The 20218-nt window shown below is 49.0% G+C and overlaps 1 protein-coding gene and 1 non-coding gene across 8 annotated transcripts in view; both read right to left on the bottom strand.

Moving 5' to 3' along the window:
• ZNF341 (zinc finger protein 341) overlaps positions 1 to 20218 on the bottom strand; it is a 40519-nt gene continuing 20301 nt past the window's right edge. For all 7 annotated transcript variants that reach the window (XM_027977092.2, XM_027977093.2, XM_042230329.1 and 4 more), the window contains 8 exons: positions 17949 to 18142; positions 16785 to 16975; positions 11456 to 11664; positions 6964 to 7060; positions 5264 to 5396; positions 3500 to 3611; positions 3192 to 3262; positions 1 to 1221 (listed from right to left, as the gene is read on the bottom strand). In XM_027977092.2, the coding sequence (XP_027832893.2) occupies positions 692 to 1221; positions 3192 to 3262; positions 3500 to 3611; positions 5264 to 5396; positions 6964 to 7060; positions 11456 to 11664; positions 16785 to 16975; positions 17949 to 18142 (1537 nt within the window). In that variant the 3' untranslated portion in view covers positions 1 to 691. The remainder of the gene's footprint in view (positions 1222 to 3191; positions 3263 to 3499; positions 3612 to 5263; positions 5397 to 6963; positions 7061 to 11455; positions 11665 to 16784; positions 16976 to 17948; positions 18143 to 20218) is intronic.
• Positions 17571 to 17641, bottom strand: TRNAG-GCC (transfer RNA glycine (anticodon GCC)). Its single transcript has one exon. It is a non-coding gene; the product is annotated as a tRNA-Gly (tRNA).

Raw genomic sequence — 20218 nt, 5'->3', positions numbered from 1 at the left:
TCATTTTTGATACAAAAAACATTTATTGAGCACTTGTTCAGTGCTGAGCACTATGCCAAATTCTTTGCACACTTCATCATACTGGATCCTGATGACAGCCCTATGAGGTAGTACTGTCATAAGCCCCACTGTACAGATACAGAATGCGGGGCTCAGAGAGGGGAAGTGACTTACCCAAGGTCACACAGCAAGTAAGTGTCAGTGCTTGGATCTGAAGCCAGATCTGGCTGATAGCTCCACTCCAACCATGACACTTGAGTGCCTCCTACATGCCTACATTACAGTCATCTGGGGATGCTGGGAGGAACTGCATGTGAAAAGGTTCAACAGATAAGGGCTCTAACCATCTCAGGCCTCAGCAGCTTAGTTAGAGGCTGCCCCCTGGCAGCCTAGAGGAAGGGTGGATGGGGCGGCCCTGTCTTCCCTCTTAGGCAGCCCGACCACCAGCCTGGACCCGCCAGACCCTGGGCCGCTCAGGCTCAGCTGCCTCGGTTCCCAGAATGGTGCAGGGCTTCCCAGCAGGACAGGGAACACAGCAAGGCGGCCTTGGGCCAGGGTTTACAGATGACGTTCCAAAAGGATTTTGACCAATGGCTCACTTCCACGGGGAAGGCTCTCTGGTGTGCTCCCAGGGGCTCTGGACCTAAAGATGAGCATCAGGCAGGACGCAGGAGCAAACACCATGGGCCCATCACTCTGAGGCCTGGATGTAGACAGGCACAGCGAGCATGGCACACGAGCCCTCAGCCCCTGCCTGCAGCTCCGCCAGCGCCAGGTTGGAGCCCAGGCCCTCAGCATGCCCAGGCACTACCAGCTCAGGTTCGCCCCCTACCGTGCCCCCCACTACGATGGACAGCACGGCCTCTGGCTCTGAGAAGGGCGGCTTGCCTGGGGCGGCCTCAGGCACGGGCCCGGCCCCTGTGTCCTTCAGCTCCTCCAGCCCGAGCGGGCCAGGCAGGGGGGTCACCACCTTGTGCCCACCGCCGCTGCCGCTGCGGGGGGCTGCCCGCCTCCGGGGGGGCCGCCGGGCTTGCAGGTCCTTGTCCTTTTGGGGGCCGAGGCGGCAGCGGTGGTCCTTGAGGTATTTGTGGCGGGAAAAGCCCTTGGCGCAGCCAGCGCAGCGGAACTTGTAGTTGCCCGTGTGGGCACGCTGGTGCTCGGCGAGGTGGGCGCGGCGGCTGAAGGACTTGCTGCACAGGGCGCATTTGTGGAGCTTCATGCCTGCGGAGAGAAGGGAAGGCCGTGAGAGGCGCCCAGACCCTTCACCCTACACGGCTGCCTTGGCACTTGGGAGTAAAACCCAGTTCCTCAGCTTGCCCTGTGAGCAGGGGTGTGACCTGGGCCCTGCTCCCACCAGTTTCATCTCCCGCCTTCCCCCAGCCACTTCGCCTGTGCTGGCCTCCTGCCTCTGGGCCTCTCCACGCGCTCTTTCCCTCTGCCTGGAACAGCAAGCTCAGCCTCCACACCGCGGCTAACGTTGCCAGGTGGCCATCATCTCCCCTCTCTGGCTGGCCTGCCTCACCCTGGCCCCCTCACACCACTCCCCACAGGGCTTCTAGAGAGGTCTTGGTAAAACTCCTCCATGACACTCCCTCCAGTGATTCCCCAAGTTTCCCACGGAGCCGCGTGTGGATGACCACCCCCTTCTCCTCTCAGCCCCTTCCCCTCCTCTCACTTGCTCTCTGAGCTCTAGGCCCCCTGCCCACTGTTCCTCATCTCAAGCACTCCCCAGTCTCTTCCCTGCCTCAAGGCTTCACCCCTGCTGCTCCCCACTGGAAGCCATTTCCCGGCTATTTTCATCTCTCAGACTCAGCTTTTCTGTCACCTCCTCCGAGAAGTCCTCCCTGACACCCACTTCTCTTTTACTCTCTGCCCTCTCACTCTGCTTATTTCCATCTTTGAACTCAGCATATTTTAGTGTAATATACTTATTTGTTTGCTGTTCATTTTTTATCTCTGCCACTACATGCTAAGCTTCCCAGGAGAGTGGGGTGGGGCTCTGCCTGACTCCCTCATGACACCCCCAGTGCCTGACATGTGGTAGATTCTCAGTTATCACTCACTGGGTGAATCACTGGTGCCTCCATGTCCACTGTGAAGTCAACTCCATCCCACACACAGCTTGTGCCATGGCCCCCTCAGTTTCCCTGGAATGCCGGCTCAGAGAGGGGGCAGAAACTTGCCTGAGGTCACCCAGCAGGACAGTGGTAATGCCAAGAATCCAACCTAGGCTCTTAGTCTCCAAGTCCCCAATCTACTCTCCCAGATTTCAAACTAGATCCTTTCTGGAAACCAGTGGCTGTTCATCAGGGGTGACTTTACTACCCAGGGATTTCTTGGCTTGTGCCCTGGAGGCAGAAATGCTGCTAAACAATCTACAGTGCCCAGGGCAGATATCCATGACAAAGAATTATCCAAAATATCAATAGTGCTGACACTGAGAAATCGTGTTCCAGACCAAATGGTACCTGGATGTGGGAAGCCAGCCAAGCTGCTCCAGGGAAGCAGCAATCTTGGGGGGAGCTCCGTGGAGCCCCTTGGAAACTGAGGAGTGATGTGCAGACCCCTACTCCACATCCCAGCTGTCCTTCTCTGCCAAGGGGACCAAGAAACCCCTCTGGCCTTATCTTGCTGCTAAGTCACTTCAGTGCGACCCCATAGACAGCAGCCACCAGGCTCCACCGTCCCTGGGATTCTCCAGGCAAGAACACTGGAGTGGGTTGCCATTTCCTTCTACAATGCATGAAAGTGAAAAGTGAAAGTGGAGTCACCAGTCGTATCTGACTGTTAGTGACCCCATAGACTGCAGCCCACCAGGCTCCTCCATCCATGGGATTTTCCAGGCAAGAGTACTGGAGTGGGGTGCCATTGCCTTCTCCGGGCCTTATCTTGGACCCACTCAGAATCGGATCTCCCTCCCATATGACCCCATCTCTGTCACAGTGGGTGCTTCTCTGATACAGTCATCTCATGAGTCAGCTTCCTTCTCCACCTGGAGGTTGTGGCTGACTCACCTCTGTGCACCCTGAGGACCCAAATGTAGGGGGGGGCTCCTGGGAGCAAGAGTCTGCTGGCTAGAAGGTGTCAGGCAGGGATACTAAGTCTCATGAGACATGCCTGTTCTTTCCAGGCTCCTGCCCAGGGGGCTCGAGCTGAACCAGACTTTCCCAGCAGGTGCAGGAGCAACTTACCAGAGTGAGAGAGGATATGAGCCTTCAGCTTATCTGGCCGATTGAACTCCTTACTGCAGCCCGTGTGTGTCCTAGAACCCAAAACGCTGGTCAGGGGAGTGTGCTAAGCCCAGGACTCTCCTGTTGGCCACTCTGCTAGCCCTCATCTACCCTGGGGGCTGGGCAAGGAAGCAGAGTGGGAAGTGAGGCAGCCAGGCAGGACCCGGGACAGGACAAAAGGTGAGTGGGCCTTACGCCCTCAGCCCCGGCCCTCTTCTACCCCACAGCTGGTAAAGCTGCCCCTCCTACCCAGGGTCGTCTCTACTCACGAGAAGGGGCATTTGTATTTCTTGAATGGCTCATGGATCAACATGTGTCTCTTCAGTTTGTCCTTACGGTTGAATGCGGACTCACACACTGAGCATTTGTAGGGCTTCTCACCTGCAGGAGGAAACCCCGTTGGGGGGGCCCAGAGTGCCCTGAGAGGTAGTCTGAATTTGGGGCACAGGGGTCCCCACCAGACAGCAGCAACTCCTTTAGAGAGGTGGCCTGGGGAAGACCTCTCTCTCCTTCCTCAGGACTTTGCTTTGCCAAGGAGACGAGGGGGCTGCTTCAGTTAGGAGGGGCAGGAAAGGCCTCTCCGATGAGGCAACACCTGAGGTGAGCCCTGAGGTGGTGAAGGAGTGAGCCTGGCAGACACTGGGAGTGAGTCCAGGAGGAGAGGCAGGGTGCTGGGTGTGTCTCAGGAACAAAGTGCAAGGAGCATGGAAGGGAACATGAGGCAGAAGAGGAAGTGGGCAAGGCAGCCAGGCCTGACAGGGAGGGCCTGAAAGCCAAGGTTTCTACTCTGAGCCGAATGAGAAGCCACAGCAGGGCCGAGCGGAGGAGGGCCAGGATCTGACTGCAGAGGAGAGCAGACTGAAGGCGGTGTGGGCTCAGGCAGGAAGGAGGCTGGTACAAGAAATGGGAAGTGGCCAAGTACTAGTGATGCTGAGAAAGCAGAACTGGCAGCCCTTGCCTATGGACTGGCTGTGGGGCAGGAGAGGAAGAGAGTCAAGGATGAGCCTGAGGCACGGGTGACCAGGTGGACAGTCATGACGTTTACTGAAATGGGGTCCACCATAAGGGAAGGGGGAAGGTGAAAAATGAAAGTGAAAGTCGCTCAGTCATGTCCAACTCTTTGCGACTCCATGGACTTCTCCAGGCCAGAATACTGGAGTGGGTAGCCTTTTCCCTTCTCCAGGGGATCTTCCCAACCCAGAGATCGAACCCAGGTCTCCTGCATTGCAGGCGGATTCTTTACTAGCTGAGTCACAAGGGAAGCCCACAGGAGGGGGCAATTACATCTTATCTGATTGAATCCTTACAACAAACCATAAGGTAAGTCCTTGATGAGAAAACTGAGGTTCATGGTGTACACTTAGTGTTTGGGGGAACTAAGATTCCATAGCTCAGCAGTATGGCCCGAAGCCCACTTGAGTCACACCAAATCATCTGCTGCAGATTCCACGGGTGGGGCTGGTGGGGGTGGGGCATGGAGAGCAGCTCTCATCTGACAGGGGTCGGGGGTCACAACCTGCCCTTTGGAAAAGGTCTATGATTGGGCTGTTTTATTTCCTGCCATTATTTCCTCTCTGTCCTCCTCTCTAAGATGAATAAGTACTTTTGAAATATGCCAATCCAATGACTGAGGTAATTCTGATTATAATGGAACGGTCTGCAGCCATTAAAAAGGTTAAGGTGTGGGAAGGAATTCTGTATCGAGAACAGTGGGCCCAGTCTCTGGGGCTCAGAATGGTCTCAAGGGGATGATTCCTGGAGGCAGAGCCAGGAGTCCATCCACCAGCCTCCAGAGGCTCGTCTCTACTGCAGTGTTGGTGGGAACATCTTGTTCCCCTGAGATGGCAGATGGGTAGGGGGCCAGGAAGGAGATGGGAGAGGAGGAAGGGGGTGGGCAGGAGGATGCTGAGGAAACAGGCTGAAGGAGCTGGGAAGGAAGGCCAGAAGGGGACGGAAAGGGGAGCTGAGAGGGTGTCTAGGGGAGGGAGTTGGGGATTGAGCAGAAGTTGCCGGGGGTGGGGGGGGGTACCCACCTGAGTGGATGTGAGCATGCAGCTTGAGGTAGTGCTCCCGCCGGAAGAACTTCTTACACACCTGGCACTTGAACCTGCCCCCACTGCCGTGGGTGGGCAGATGACGCCGCAGGTACCGCTCACAAGGAAATACCTGGCAGGACAAAGGAGTCGGCGTCAGGTCTGACTCACCACCCGCACCACATTACGAGCTCAAGGGGCCCCTCATTACCAGCTCTTATGGAAACACCATTCTTTCTGCCCACTAGGGGTCAAGGCTCACAGTGCCCAGCTCAGTCATCAGAAGCTCATGGCTCCCACTACTCACCCATAAGACCAGTCAAGACAGGCTGGCTCTGAGCTTCTGCCCAGGCTGTTGTTTCCACCCAGAGAGACTTTCTCTCTTAGCAGGACAAACTTCTACTCATCCTTTAAGACCCAACTCAGGTCACTGCTTCCATGAAGCTCTCCGTGACTTCTCAATGCCACACATTCAATGCCTTGAAAGTCCACCCACACTTTTAAAGTTAGCATCTAACCTATTTGAATAACAGCGCTTTGCTCACATGAGATCTTCCAGAGGGCAGAGAGGAGCTCTCATTTCCCAGCACAGGGCCTGAGTTAAATGACTGACAAGCAGAGGAATGAATGAAGAAACGAACACGTAACAGAAGAAATAAATGGAAAGGTAATAAAAAGCCAGAAAACACAGAAGCCAAATTCTCCTTCCTCCCCAGGTATAGGAAGGGCACTCATTCATTTTTTCATTCATCTGATACAGATACGTGGTCAAGGACACAGACCTAATTACTTACTCACTCCATTATCTCCTAGCTGGATGATCTTTCAGTGCCTTAGTTTCCCTGTCTGCAAAATAGTATGCCAGCCTCCTAGGGTTAAATGAGTCAGTTTCAGATAGAATGCTCAGAACCACATCTGGCACAGGGTTCTTGCTAATTCATGATACCTTTTATTCGGACCACAAATTCCAAATCCCCAAATTAGGCTGTAAAATTAGAAACATCTACAATGAGGCCGAAGTGAAACCAGAACTGTCTGTCCTAGGAAATCTGCCATGTAAGGTGGTAAGAAAATGAGAAGAACAAAGAAACCAGTTAGACACACCAGGGGGTGCAATCAGGAAAATCCAGACTTTAGGAAACTCCACAGGACCAAAGGCCCAGCTTCTTCAACAAACACATTAAAAGGAAAAAAAAAAAAGCATTGATGGTGGAATCTGTAGATTAACAGAATCAATCACAATATATGGACCTGATTCAAACAAACTTTACAAAAATTATGTTTTGGGGAAAAGTGAAAAATGGAACCCTGACTGGATTTTTGATGGGTGTGAAGGGCCAGGCTTTAGTGAGAGATTCCAGATCCACTGTTGAAAAGGAACTGGTAATAACCAGGATAATAAGACGTCAGGAAGTTGGAGGCTGCTGTTTGCATGCTGGGCCTGGGCCCAAGAGAGTCCTCACTCCACAGCCTGGCCGGCCCGCCTAGCCCCAGTAGCAACCCCAGGCCAGCCAGGGTAGGTGACCAATTGGTAAGACTGGCAAGGTAGAGCTCTCACTCCTCAAGAAGTGCTGTCTGCAGAGACAACCCCAAGCTCAGCCTGCATGTGATGAGGCAGGAGAGGAGGAGACAGTGGGGTCTTCACTCCATCACCTCTTGCCCCCTACTTTTGTCTCGCCAGAAAGGGCAGGGGTCCTCACCTTTTGGCAGTGCGGGCAGGGGAAGTTGTGTGTGGCAGTCTGCAGGTGATGCTCCAGTGCCTCAGGTGTGGAGTACTTGTTGACACATTTGACACACCTAAATGGGGAGGAGCAGAGAGTGAGAGAGCATGCACGGGGCTGGAGGTAACCAGCCACACCCCTCCTCCACCATCACTGGTTAACATACCCACAAAACAGCAGTTTCAGGCCACAAGCCACACTAAAGAAAAGACCCCACTGTCTTCCCACCATGAAAACACTGGCCAGCAATTGGGCCCATTTACAATGCAGTACCAATGAGGAAAGCTAGAGGCAGGTGGACAATTCATGCTAAAAACAGAACTGTGGGCCCTGCCATCTGTACACCAGGGCCATGGTGGGAAACCCACGGGCAGGCTGCACCTGTGGTGGGCCCAGGGGACTCCCCCTAGGGCCACCCCCTGAAAACCACAAGCTAAATGCCTACAGATGGCAAGAAAGAAGGAGGGGGTGGGGTGGGAGCCGTGCTACCAGAGACTTTGTGAGCTGGTGGGAGAAAGACGGGAATGGCTCAGGCTCTGGTGGCAGGAGGCACAGGTTTGCAGGGGAGGCAGTTTTGCAAGACCATTAAAATGAAAACTCCCTGCCAGAAATGCCACCCTAACTAAATCATGCAAGGTAACACGCCCAGCAATAGGGAAAACCCATGTCATGTGTCTCCTGATATAATGTGCTGAGAAAGACACAACGTCACTTCGTGATGCTCCTGCCAAAAGTGTCAATCCTGAACCAACCCTGAGGTCAAATCAGACAAATCCAAACTGAGTGCATTCTACAAAATACTTGGCTTCTACTCTCTCAAAATACTAAGGTCATGAAAGACAAAGACAGAAAGAACTGTTTCAGCAAAAAGGGGACTGAAGAGACAAGGACAACCGAATGCAATGTGTGATCCTGGATTGGACCCTGGGACCAGAAAAAAGTTTTTTCTTCATCTATAAAAGATGCTATTGGAACCATTGGAAATTTCTGCATAAGGTCTATAAATGCGGTAACAGAATTGTATTGATTTAACTTCCTGATTTTGATAACTACACTATGCTTTTATGGAAGAGGTTATCCTTGTTTTTAGAAAATACACACTAAAGAGAAAAGGTAAAGGAGCATGGTGCCTGCAAATTATTCTCAAAAAGCTCAGAATATGACACAGCCAGTGTGGTTAGTATTGTAATACCTGGGAAATGTGGGTGAAGGATATGTATGGGAATTCTTTGTACTATTCATATAACTTTTTTAGAAGTCTGAGATTATGTCGAAGTAAGGTTTTTTTAAAAATATTATTTATTTATTTGGCTGCAATGGGTCTTAGTTGCAGCATGCGGGATCTCTAGTTATGGCATATCAGATCTAGTTCCCTGACCAAGGACTGGAGCCCCTGCATTGGGAGCTCGGGCTTTGAGCCACTGGAACACCAGGGAAGGTCCCTCAAAGTAAGTTTAAAAAAAACACTTCTTCAAAGCAATTGCCTGTGGGATGCGGAAGTGGGTCAGGATGGATAGGGAATTCCTTATCATTCTATGTGCTTCTGTAGTTTTAAAATACCGCATTGTATGCACATAAATTTATTTTTTCAGGTAGTAATTAATCTTTTGTAAACCCTTCTTTGATCTCTGATCTGCAAAATTACTTCTAGGAACTTATTTACACATGAGCAAAGATATAGGTGCAAAGTTGTTCCCTGTAATGTTGTTTATAATAATGATAAACTGGAAATGACCCAATTAACCTGTAGTACGGGACATGTTAAATAAATTACAGCCTATCCATGTATAATGGAATGCTAACGTCTCCTCTCTGAGCCTCAGTGTCCTCATCTTTGCAATGGGGAGAATACCACAGCTATGAGCTGAACTAGGTTCCTCCAAAATCCATATGGTGAAGTCCTGATCCCCAATGTAATGGTATTTGCAGATGGAGCCTCTGGGAGGTGCTTAGGTCTAGGTGAGATCATGAGAGTGAGAGCCTCCAGATGAGATTAGTGCCCCTATAGGAAAAGAGCAGGGACTTCCTTGGTGGTCCAGAGGTTAAGAATCTGCCTTCCAACACGGGGAATGTGGGTTTAATCCCTGGTCAAGGAACTAAGATCCCACATGCTGAGGGGCAATTAAGCCCATGCACTGCAACTACCGAGCCCACGTGCTCTGGAGCCCACATGCCACAACCAGAGAGAAGCCCACACCACTACTAGAGAGAAGCCTCCACGGCACTACGAAGAACCCTCAAGCTGCAACAAGATTCTGAGAGCCACAACCAGGACCCAATGCAGCTAAAGAAGGAAAGAAAGAAAACAAAAGACCAGAGAGAAAGGCACCCTCTCTCTCTCACGTGACTCTAATATTTTGTTATAGCCACCTGAACTGACTGATACCACCTACATCCCAGGAAGGCAGGGCTCAATGTCCCTAAGTCAGGTCAAGGCACCTTGCAGGTACTCACTTCTTTTTACTTGGCATCTCACTCCAGAGAGCCACACAGCTACAGGGACTTGAAATTCCACAGACTGGAAGGGCAAAAGCAAATGCTCTCTACAAATGGGAATTACTCATCGTTATCCAGAAATCACCCCTTAGCTGGTCAGAGTTCACCTGGCTTTCCTGCCTCTGGGGCCCCATTTCCCAATCCCCGAGGGTCAGATGCCCTCTACCCCATTTCTTGAGCCCAGTCCCCCTGCCAGCTTCTTAAAGCTCCTGTGATTTCTACAAGATCCTCAGGCCCTGGCCCCCACTTTTTCTCCCAGGCCCCATCTAAACATCTCCTCCCACTTTCATTCTACAGAATAGGCATTCTAAACCACTTGCTATTTTATTTCCTATCTTTACAGTTGCTGTTCCTCCTGTTAGGAAGGTACTCCTGGCCATCCACTGTCTACCTGGCAAATTCCTATTCATCCTTCAAAACTCAGTTCAGATATCATTGCTCCTGGGATACTGTCCCTTGCCCTACCTCTTACCGTGGGTATATATGTCTATGACAGCATTTTATCACAGCATACAGTAAGAATACATACACTCCTGTCTCCCTAAGCAGTCCATGCATTCTAGGCTCAAAGTCTGTTTACTTATTTCTGAACCCCAGAAACCTCACCCAGGAGCTAGAGGTGGGCCAGGGTTGGGGGTGTGCATTAACAGAGGTCATCAGCCAACTCCCTGCAGATATAAGTCTGCACGGAGAAGCAAAATTATTCTAACATGAAAATATTCACTAATGAACTAGAAGTCATCCCTGGACAAAAACTCCTCTATTTTTTCTCCCCACTAATACCTATCCCCATGTGCTAGGTTTTGTGAGGCAGCTGCTCCCAAATGACATAAGGCTAATGCACAGCAAAATGAATGGAGAGCAACAGTGAGGGGTTCCTCCAAATCATGGAAGTGATGCTAGACAATACCATCAGCAAATGGGATTCTGGAGGAGGAGCCAGAAAGCTCTCGAGGAAGGGAGATTCTACAAGGATGAACACAGGCTCAGTAGCTCCAACAAGAATGACAAGGAGAATTACAAGATCAATGGATCCAAAGAGAATGATCGGAAGTTCTAAGGACTAAAAGCATATGGCAAAACAGAGGGAGCCCTTCATCATTTCTGCTAAAGGGACCTTCTTTATGACTGAAACAGAAGATTACAGCCATGTAAAGGGTTGTCAGAAAAATTACCCCCAATAAAATACACATTTAATTCATTCCTTGTCCCACTCTAAGAATCAGCATATAGCTCCAACTTAAACCTAAATTCTATAGATTATAAAACATACCAATCTTATTTTTATGATTTTTGCTTTCAAATACACACTTGTGCGTTTTTTAAGAATCAATGTAGGATTTCCCTGATGGTCTTGTGGTTAAGAATCCATCTGCCGATGAATGCAGGGACTCAGGTTCAATTCTTGGTCCAGGAAGCTCCCATATGCCATGGGACAACTAGGCCCATGAGCCACAACTATTGAAGCCCGCACCCCAGAGCCCACGCTCTGCAACAAGAAAAACCACCACAATGAGAAGCTCGAACAACGCAACTAGCGAGTAGCCCCCGCTTGCCACAACTAGAGAAAGCCTGTGCTCGGCAACCAAGACCAAGTGCAGCCAAAAAAAAAAAGATCAGTGTACCATTCTAAGTGTAATCTAAATTGTGTAGATTATCAGACAAAATACTATTTTCATAATATTTTACTTTAGGGAAAAACAAATCTTTTTTCCACTATGAACAAGGAAAAATTGGCTTCCCTTTTTAAGACTTTTTGTTTTTAAGGTTGCATGTCTGCCAAGCTGAAGAATGATACAAGGAAGGGCCACATTTTCCCCCCGCTCAGTGCCAAGGCACACAACCCACTCCCCCAGGCTGGACCCTGAAGCCTCAGATTCCCCTTTGAGATGTCCCACTGGACCTGAGCAGTTGGCACCACGAAGGGAATGGACCCCCGGGCTTCCTATGGGGAGGGGGAAGGGGAATCACATACTTGTAGACGGCGCTGTCCTTCTTGGGGCTGTGCTGTGGCAGGAGGCTGTGTGAGTACTGATGCACGCCCAGGTCGTACAGCGAGGGGAAGTCCTTGCCACAGAGGTGGCAGCGGTAGCTCAGCTCCTCCTGATGGCTCTTGATGTGCTCTAGGAACGTGTCCAGCTTCGGGAAGGTCTGCGCACAGCTCTTGACCACACATTTGTACACCTTGGGGGAAGAGGCAGGGCAGGTGAGGGCAGGCTAGACAGCCGCCTCCACTGTGGTCCCCTGCCCTGTGGTGTCCACCTCTAACACTGCTCACGGAAGACCCAACTGCTGTTCCCCTGCTCCCCTGCTGCAGGAGCCCTGGGTTTATTATTATTTTTTCTTCATTCATTTATTTTTAATTGAAGGATAATTACAATATTGTATTGGCTTCTGCCATACATATTATTTTTTAAAATTTATTTATTGTTTAACTGGAGCGTAATTGCTACAATGCTGTATTCATTTCTGCTGTAGCACAATGTGAATCGGCTATATGCATGTCAACCACAAATTGCCACTTGCCATGGGCACTTGCCATCTACCTCTACAAGGATTAAATCACATGCTGCTACAGCTGACCCACCCCCTGAAAGGAGTTCAGGGTGGAAAGCAGAAATGAGGCACTCTGTGCTCGAGGAAAAACTAGTATGACAGGTCTTCAGGTATTTTTAGGAGCTGATTTTATGAGCCTAATTCTTGTATCTCCCTATATCTAAAAAAGCACTAAAATCCTTCATGGTGATGACTGTTCCTCGTGACTAGCAAAAGCTTCACAAGCCTAGCGGAAATCTTCTGGAAAAAATATGTGCTTGATTGCATGTACTCTCTCTTCACCAAAATCTCATATATACTGACCTTTCCCTCCCTGCCTCTTTGGAGCAGCTTCTCAAAGCTATGTGAGGTGCTGCCTCCCAGAACTGCCCTCATTTTGCCCCTAATAAAACTTAACTCTCACATTGTGCATTTCTTTTTAAGTCAACACGTATATATCCATGTGTTCCCTCCCTCTGAAGCCTCCCTCCCACCCCACCCCCACGCCATACCCTAAGTCATCACAGAGCACCGAGCTGAGCTCCCTGTGCCACACGGCAGCTTCCCACTAGCTGTCGATTTCACACACGGCAGCGTCTAAATGTCAGTGCTGCCCTCTCGGTCTGTCCTACCCTCCTCTTCCCCTGTTGTGTCTACAAGCCTGTTCTCTACATTTGCGTCTATATTCCACCCTGCAAATAAGTTCATCTGCACCATTTTTCTAGATTCCAAGAAACACAAATTAAAACCACAATGAAGTACCGCTTCACACTGGTCAGAATGGCTATCACCAAAAAAACATACAAACAATAAATTCTGGAAAAGGTGTGGAGAAAAGGGAACCCTCTTGTACTATATGTACTGGGTATATTTTAAAAAAATTATCCAAAACTTGGAATGATAACATCTTGAAAAGATGTGAAAAGATGGCATCCCATCCTTTCAATGTTATGCGAGAATGGTGGCTCTCCAACTCGAGCCTGCATCACAGTAGCAGACTGGCCACTTCCAGGGAAATCTGATGCAGCAGGTCTGGGTGGCCTGAACACGCGCATTCCTGCCAAGCACCCAGGTGATGCTGAAGCTACTGGGCTGGGGACCTCACTTGGGGAAGTGCTGCCTGGCAAGCAGTTAGGTGAAGACAGTTAAGCTGCTAAGGGTCATCTCACTCTCTGGGTGATGTCACTTGTTTTGACTGTTTATTACTGATCAGAACCTAGACTCTCTAAAGTTAAATGTTAACTTGTAGAAAACTGATCCAATGTAAATTATTTTTGTCATGTAGAAAAGATAACTCCAGAGGGTTTTTTTTTTTTTAAACTCCAGAGGTTTTATTGCCCTGAAGGACATAAACCAGATTTGTATCTAACTTCTTATTTCAGGATTCCTTTTTTTTACTGACACAGTTACACAGAGATATAGGTATTAGTGTTCCGTACCATCTTTTGACCGGCTTTGTCATTTTTCCAGTTCCCCCATTAATGAATTAAGCAAAATCCTGATTCAAGTGCACTAAGTTATTTGTATGAAAGATATGCTTTTAACATTTTAAAAGGTATACATTAATAAGTAGTACACACTCCTTATGGGGCTTCCCAGGTGGTACTAGTGGTAAAGAACCCATCTGCCAAAGCAGGAGCTGTAAGAGATGAGGGTTTGATCCTTGGGTTAGGAAGATCCCCTTGGAGGAGGGCATTGCAACCCACTCCAATATCCTTGCCTGGAGAATCCCATGGACAGGGAGCCTGGCAGGCTATAGTCCACAGGGTCGCAAAGAGCTGGACATGACTGAGGTGACTTAGCACAAATGCATGCAGACACTCTTCCTCATAGGGTTGTAAAACAGTCGCAGTTGCATGACACACTCAGGGTTGCCTATACAATTCCAACCCTTCTTCCTAACAAAGAAGGAAGAAGGCTTCTTCTTCCTAACAAAGTGAACCCTGATTTGCTCAGAGTGGCAAGATGCCCAGTTAAAACACTTGATCCTCTGGCTCCCTTACATCGAGGGTCAGTCATGCGACCATTTCTTGCCAATGGTATGTAGGCAGTAATCTTTGGGGAGGGCATCACTCCCTGGACACAAAGGCAAAAGCTTCCTAGGAGAAGTTCCCTCTGTTTTTTGCATTTATCCTAATTGGAATACAGCTGTGATGACTGAAGGTGTGACAGCCATTCTGCAGCCTTGAGGATGAAAGCCACATGCTAAAGATAGCAGAGCAGAAAGCCAGGAGAATCCTACTAGATAAACCCAATACTACCTACTTATGGACCTCTTATGATGTGAGAGAGAAAAAAATCCTAACCAGTAAGCCAGTTATCTATTATTTGCAGTCTAACAATGCATTTCTAAATGATAGAGCAGGTGCATGGGCTCTGACCAATGAGAAGGCTACAGAAGGCTTCTGGGCAAGGTTTCCTTGCTCTTAAAGAAGATACAGAAGATATTATTAATGTAACCCCTTTATGTTCATGGATAATATTGTGTCTGGTCTTCTGCCTAGAAAAAGTGGCCACCATCACAGGACCACAGGTGAACCACCAGCAGAGGACAGGGCCATGCCCTGTGGAGACAAGAATTAGAAAGACACAGGGCCCTTGATGCAGGGTTGAGTCAACTGACTGTCTCAGGCCTGAGTTGCCCCATCTTGGGTTTTCTTATTATGTGAGATAACAAACTTCCTAATTGTTTAAGCCAGTTTGAATAAAAGTTTTTGGTGATTTTCCCCCCCAAGGATAGTCTAACTTAACTCCATCAATCTCTCTGCTAAGAATCTATAATAAGGAAAAAATCAAGAGATGTGGACAAAGATTTGATTACAACAATATTCATCATGGTTTTGTTTGTAATAGCAAAACTCAGGAAATAGCCTAAATGTCTAATAATAGGGGATTTAAAGAATGCCGCCGTTGGGACTTCTCTGGGGGTTCAGTGATGGGACTCTATGCTTCCACTGCAAGGGGCACGAGTTCGATCCCTGGTCAGAGAATTAACAACACACAAGCCATGTGGCATAGTCAAAAAAAAGGAGGAAGGAAAGGAAATCTACAAAACATACTGCACTGAGTGCCGGATTCCTGGAGGACATACTGTAAGCTGGTTATGACAAGGGGTTTGGAGTCAAACGAACTGGCTTTGAATCCTGCCTCAGTTACTTACTGGCAGTGTGACTCTGGATGGATCGAGCCTCGGTTTCTTCATCTGGATACACTGAAAATGCATATCTCTAAGGTTGCTATGAGAAGTAAGTAAAGTACTGAATGTGAGGAACCTTAGTAGGGTTGTTACTCAGTCCTAAGTTGTGTCTGACTCTGCCACCCCATAGACTGTAGCCCACCAGGCCCCTCTGTCCATGGGATTTCCCAGGCAAGAAGACCACAGTGCGTTGCCATTTCCTTTTCCAGGGATCTTCCTGACCTAGGAATCCAACCAGCATCTCCTGCATTGCAGGCAAATTCTGTATTGTTGAGCCACCAGGGAAGCCCTCTAGCAGGGTACTTAGCATATCATAAATAGTAAATGTGAACGTATATATTTTTCAGACTTTTCTGAATTTCCCAATTCTATATTGGGTATATGATACTTTAATAGGGAGAAAAAATAACTAACAAAAATTACTTTGAATAGAGTTACCATATAACCTAGTAATTCTACTCTTAGGTTTATACCCAAGAGAACTGAAAACACATGTTCATACAAAAACTTGTACACAACAATCACTAAAGTATTATTCATAATAGCTAAAAAGTAGAAAGAACCTAAATGTCTATCAACTGATAAAAGGATATTCAAAATGTGCTGCTGCTGCTAAGTTGCTTCAGTCGTGTCTGACTCTGTGCAACCCCCTAGACGGCAGCCCACCAGGCTCCCCTGTCCCTGGGATTCTCCAGGCAAGAACACTGGAGTGGGTTGCCATTTCCTTCTCCAATGCATGAAAGTGAAGTCGCTCAGTTGTGTCCGACTCCTAGCGACCCCATGGACTGCAGCCCACCAGGCTCCTCCGTCCATGGGACTTTCCAGGCAAGAGTACTGGAGTGGGTTGCCATTGCCTTCTCCACAAAATGTGCTATATTCATACAATGAAATATTATCCAAAAATAAAAAGGAATAAAGTACTGATACATGTTACAACATGAATGCAAATATTATCTCAAAAGGCCACATACTAGATGATTCCAATATCAAATGTCCAGAATAGGCAAATCAATAGAGACAGAAAATGGGTTAGTGGTTGCCTGAGTCTGGGAGTAGGGGCGAGTGAACACTAATGTGTATAAAGTTTCTGGGGTGATAAAAAAGTTCTGCAAAAAAAAAATGTTCTAGAAATACAGGGGTGATGGCTGTATAACATTATGAATAGATTAAAAACTACTGAAGCGTACACTTTAAAACGGGTGAATTTTATGGCATGTAAATCACACTTCAATTGAAAAAAAAAAAAGGCTGTAGTCTCAAATCCCCATAGGCGGGTTTTTACACACTAGATCTTCTCAAAAGTGGTAAGAATTCTTCCTGTGTCTGATTCCTTCATTATATGACCCTTGAGAGGTGGACTTCCTCCCTCAGGCAACCACCGTAATGGCCCAAAAAGCTGGCACCACCCAGGGAGGATGGAGGGGGAAGCTTAGCCCATCACGGTCACATGGCAGCTCAGAGCAACCGAGGCCCACTCCTGTCCCTTTCTAGGCCATGTTCAAGACCCCAGCATCAGCCAAGGCTCATGACTCGAGTGGCTGTGCCCCTCCCCTGCTCCCACCCCCTTACCTACCTGCTCATTCTTGTGCTGGGTCATGTGGGACTTGAGCTGGAAGTAGGTACTGAACTTGCTGGGGCAGAACTGGCACAGGTAGGAGCTATCGATGAGGACCACCTGCTTGGCCTCCAGCTTGTCCCCCTCTCCCTCGCCGGCTGTGGGCAAGGCCTGGGGCTGTGGGGCGCTCGACAGGGTCTGGCCCAACCCTGTGGAGAAAGCCAGGGAGGAAAGTCACTGAGAAAGGCAGAGGAACGGGCAGGGCAGAGGGCCACGCCACCCGGGAAGGACTCCTGGGACCCCTCCCCTGTGCTCTGCTGGATTCACCTGCCACCAACCATGGGCTCAGTGTGGGACATGGTACCGAGGCCCTGCATTCATGCTCAGCTGCTGTGCAGGGACACAGCCATTCCAGGGGCCAAACTACTGAACACTTACATTCTGATGGATGAAGAGCCACTGCCTCAAGTCACCCCTTGCAGGCCTTCCCCTCAGACACTCTAGACAGCTCTGAGGTTGTTAACGACCCTGACTGCCACCCCCAGCTGAATTCACGATGCCGCCCAGCTCCTCGTACAATCATGTGTTTAGCTGTTCCTCCCTCACTCTCCCTGAGGACAGGGGCCTCTGACCTCAAGTTTGTAGGCCCAGGGGCCTGGCAAACAGTGATGGTGCTGGTTTAGTCGCTAAGATGCATCCAACTCTTTGTGATCCCACAGACTATAGCCCACCAGGCTCCTCTGTTCATGGGATTTCTCAGGCAAGAATACTGGAGTGGGTTGCCATTTCCTTCTCCAGGGGATCTTCCCAACTCAGGGATCGAACCTGAGTCCCCTGCTTGGCAGGCAGATTCTTTACCATTGAGCCACCTGGGAAGACCCCTGGCACACAGTAAGCCTCCATAAATGTTTGCTCAATGGTTGAACCCTAGGTGCTAGGCATTACAAGAGTTTTGAAAGAAATGGGTTCTTCTCTAGAGCTCACAAGAATTCAGAAGGCACGCACAGAATGGCTCAACACAGTAGGGCCAGTTCCTACTGGCAGGCCAGAGAAAAGGGGGCATATGTTGCTTGCACAGAACACCCCCTCCGTGAGCTGTCTGTGCTGGCTCTGCTCACCCCCAGGGCTGCACAGGGATGCTCCAGCCAGACGCTGCCCAGTACAGTGGTCACTTCTACCCACCTGTATTATCCTCATCCTCCTGTCTGCTGGGGTTCAGAGCCATGACCTGTACCGTCACAGAGTTGCGAGAGACGGTGCCACCGCTGCGTCCTGGAGGCCACACCTTGTGGGTCTGCATGTGTTTCTTGACGTTAGACTTCTGGGCAAAGGCGCGGCCACATGCAATGCACTGGAAGGGCTTCTCACCAGTGTGGCTGCGGAAAACAAGGCTTGTCAGCACCCACGTGTAGGGACTGTGACCTCAGTCCAGGAGCTCAGAACCACCAGGAAGCCCTGGGCAGAGCATCTGGAGGCTGTGGGCCACCATCCTGAGACTGTGAGGACGAGCCCTCTTACTGAGGCAGGCAAGCACAGACACACCCCAGGCTCCTAGTGACAAGACTGAGTGGCTGAATCAACCAGCCCTGGAGTGGACCTTCTCTGTGGCCATCTTAAACTGTGAGATAAAACAGTTTCAAGGTGCTTTCAAACTGTGGTGCTACAGAAGATTCTTGAGAGTCCCTTGGACAGCAAGGAGACCAAACCAGTCAATCCTAAAGGAAATCAACTCTGAATATTCATTGGAAGGACTGATGCTGAAGCTGAATCTCCAGTACTTTGGCCACCTGATGCAAAAAGACCTTGATGCTGGGAAAGACTGAAGGCAGGAGGAGAAGGGGATGATAGAAGATGAGATGGTTGGATGGCATCACTGACTCAGTGGACATGAGTTTGAGCAAACTCTGGGAGATGGTGAAGGACAGGGAAGCCCGGTGTGTGCTGCAGTCCATGGGGTTGCAAAGAGTTGGACACATCTGAGAGACTGAACAATAATTGTTTAAGTGGAGAATTTTCTGTTATTTGTAGGAGAAAACGTCCTAGCTGTCACAGCACAGCACTTGTACAACTATTTAAAACTTTCCTTCAAATCAATGCACTTTTTAAGAACTGAAAATAATTAAAAATGAAGCTTCCTGTTGTTATTATATATGTAAAACCGCTTGTCATAAACACAAGTAACAAAAAATGAAATTATTCATAAAACAACCTTATTAAGATATATAGACGCATCATCCTTATGGCAGACATAAACCATATGGGACTATTTAAATTTAAATTCATTAAAATAAAATCAAGTTAAAAACTCAGTTTCTCAGGCTTCCCTGGTGGCTCGGTAGTAAAGAACTGCCTGCCAGTACAAGAGACACGGGTTTGATCCCCGATCTAAGAGGATCCCACATGCTGCGGAACAACTAAGCCCGGGTGCCACAGCTATTGAGCCCGTGCTCTCGAGCTCGGGAGCTGCAACTACTGAAGCCCGAGTACCCTAGAAAGCCCGTGCTCTGCAACAAGAGAAATCACTGCAAGGAGAAGCCAGGGCACCTGCACAGCAACAAAAACCCAGCATGGCCAAAAATAAATAAAGTTACCAAAATTCAGTTTCTCAGTCATACCAGTCACATTTCAAGTACTCAGCAGCCATATGTCCACTGCCCTGTAGACACAGCCTATTGGGGTCTCTCCGTCTTTGCAGAAAGTTCCACTGACAAGCACTGGTTGTAGACCAGTGGTTTTCAACAGAGATCGATTTTCCCTCCTGGGACATCTGGAAATGTTTGGAGCCATTTTGGGATGCCACAGCTGAGGAGTGAGGAGGGGCTATTGGCATCTCGTGGTTAGAGGTCAGGGATACTGCTGAGCATTCTCCTAGGCACAGGGCAGCCCCCCCAGAAGGAATGATGTGATCTAAGACATCTCAATAGGCTGGTAGGCCCTGGTCCACAGAGAAGCTATTGCCTGCCATGGCTGGAATTTTGGGCACTCCCCCTCCCTCCCTTCCTTCTCTTTCTCTCTGTTATAAAAGATGAGCAAAACTGTGCGAGGTGTTACAGACAGACCACACCTAACTGAGGCTTTCTCCTCTGACTCAAAGAAATTGAAAAAATTTTTCTCACTATATCTTGCAGAAATTTTCAATACCCACATCCACAAACCACCTAAAATCATCTTATGTCCCAGTGTTCCACTCTATGAGAAACATCGAACAAGACCACCCCTCCACTTCACAATGGAAAACCTGAGGCCCAGAGGGGCTCCTTGCATGTTTTGGGGACAAGCGGTGTCATGGTTAGTACTGAGTGAGCAGAGAACTTGCAGAGGCCCGTTCATAGAGCATCGCTAACCCCGAGGTCAGGCCTTTCTACAGAAGTGAGGGCTGAGGCATGCCTCCCACTGACAAAGCCCTCCCTCTAGCCATTCAAGTCAATTCCGGCTCCTCCATTCCCACCTTG

Source organism: Ovis aries, chromosome 13 (assembly GCF_016772045.2).
Source record: "Ovis aries strain OAR_USU_Benz2616 breed Rambouillet chromosome 13, ARS-UI_Ramb_v3.0, whole genome shotgun sequence".
In the NCBI taxonomy this organism is placed as follows: domain Eukaryota; kingdom Metazoa; phylum Chordata; class Mammalia; order Artiodactyla; family Bovidae; genus Ovis; species Ovis aries.
Note: the sequence above shows the minus strand (reverse complement) of the source record. Positions and strands in the feature narration are given on the sequence as shown.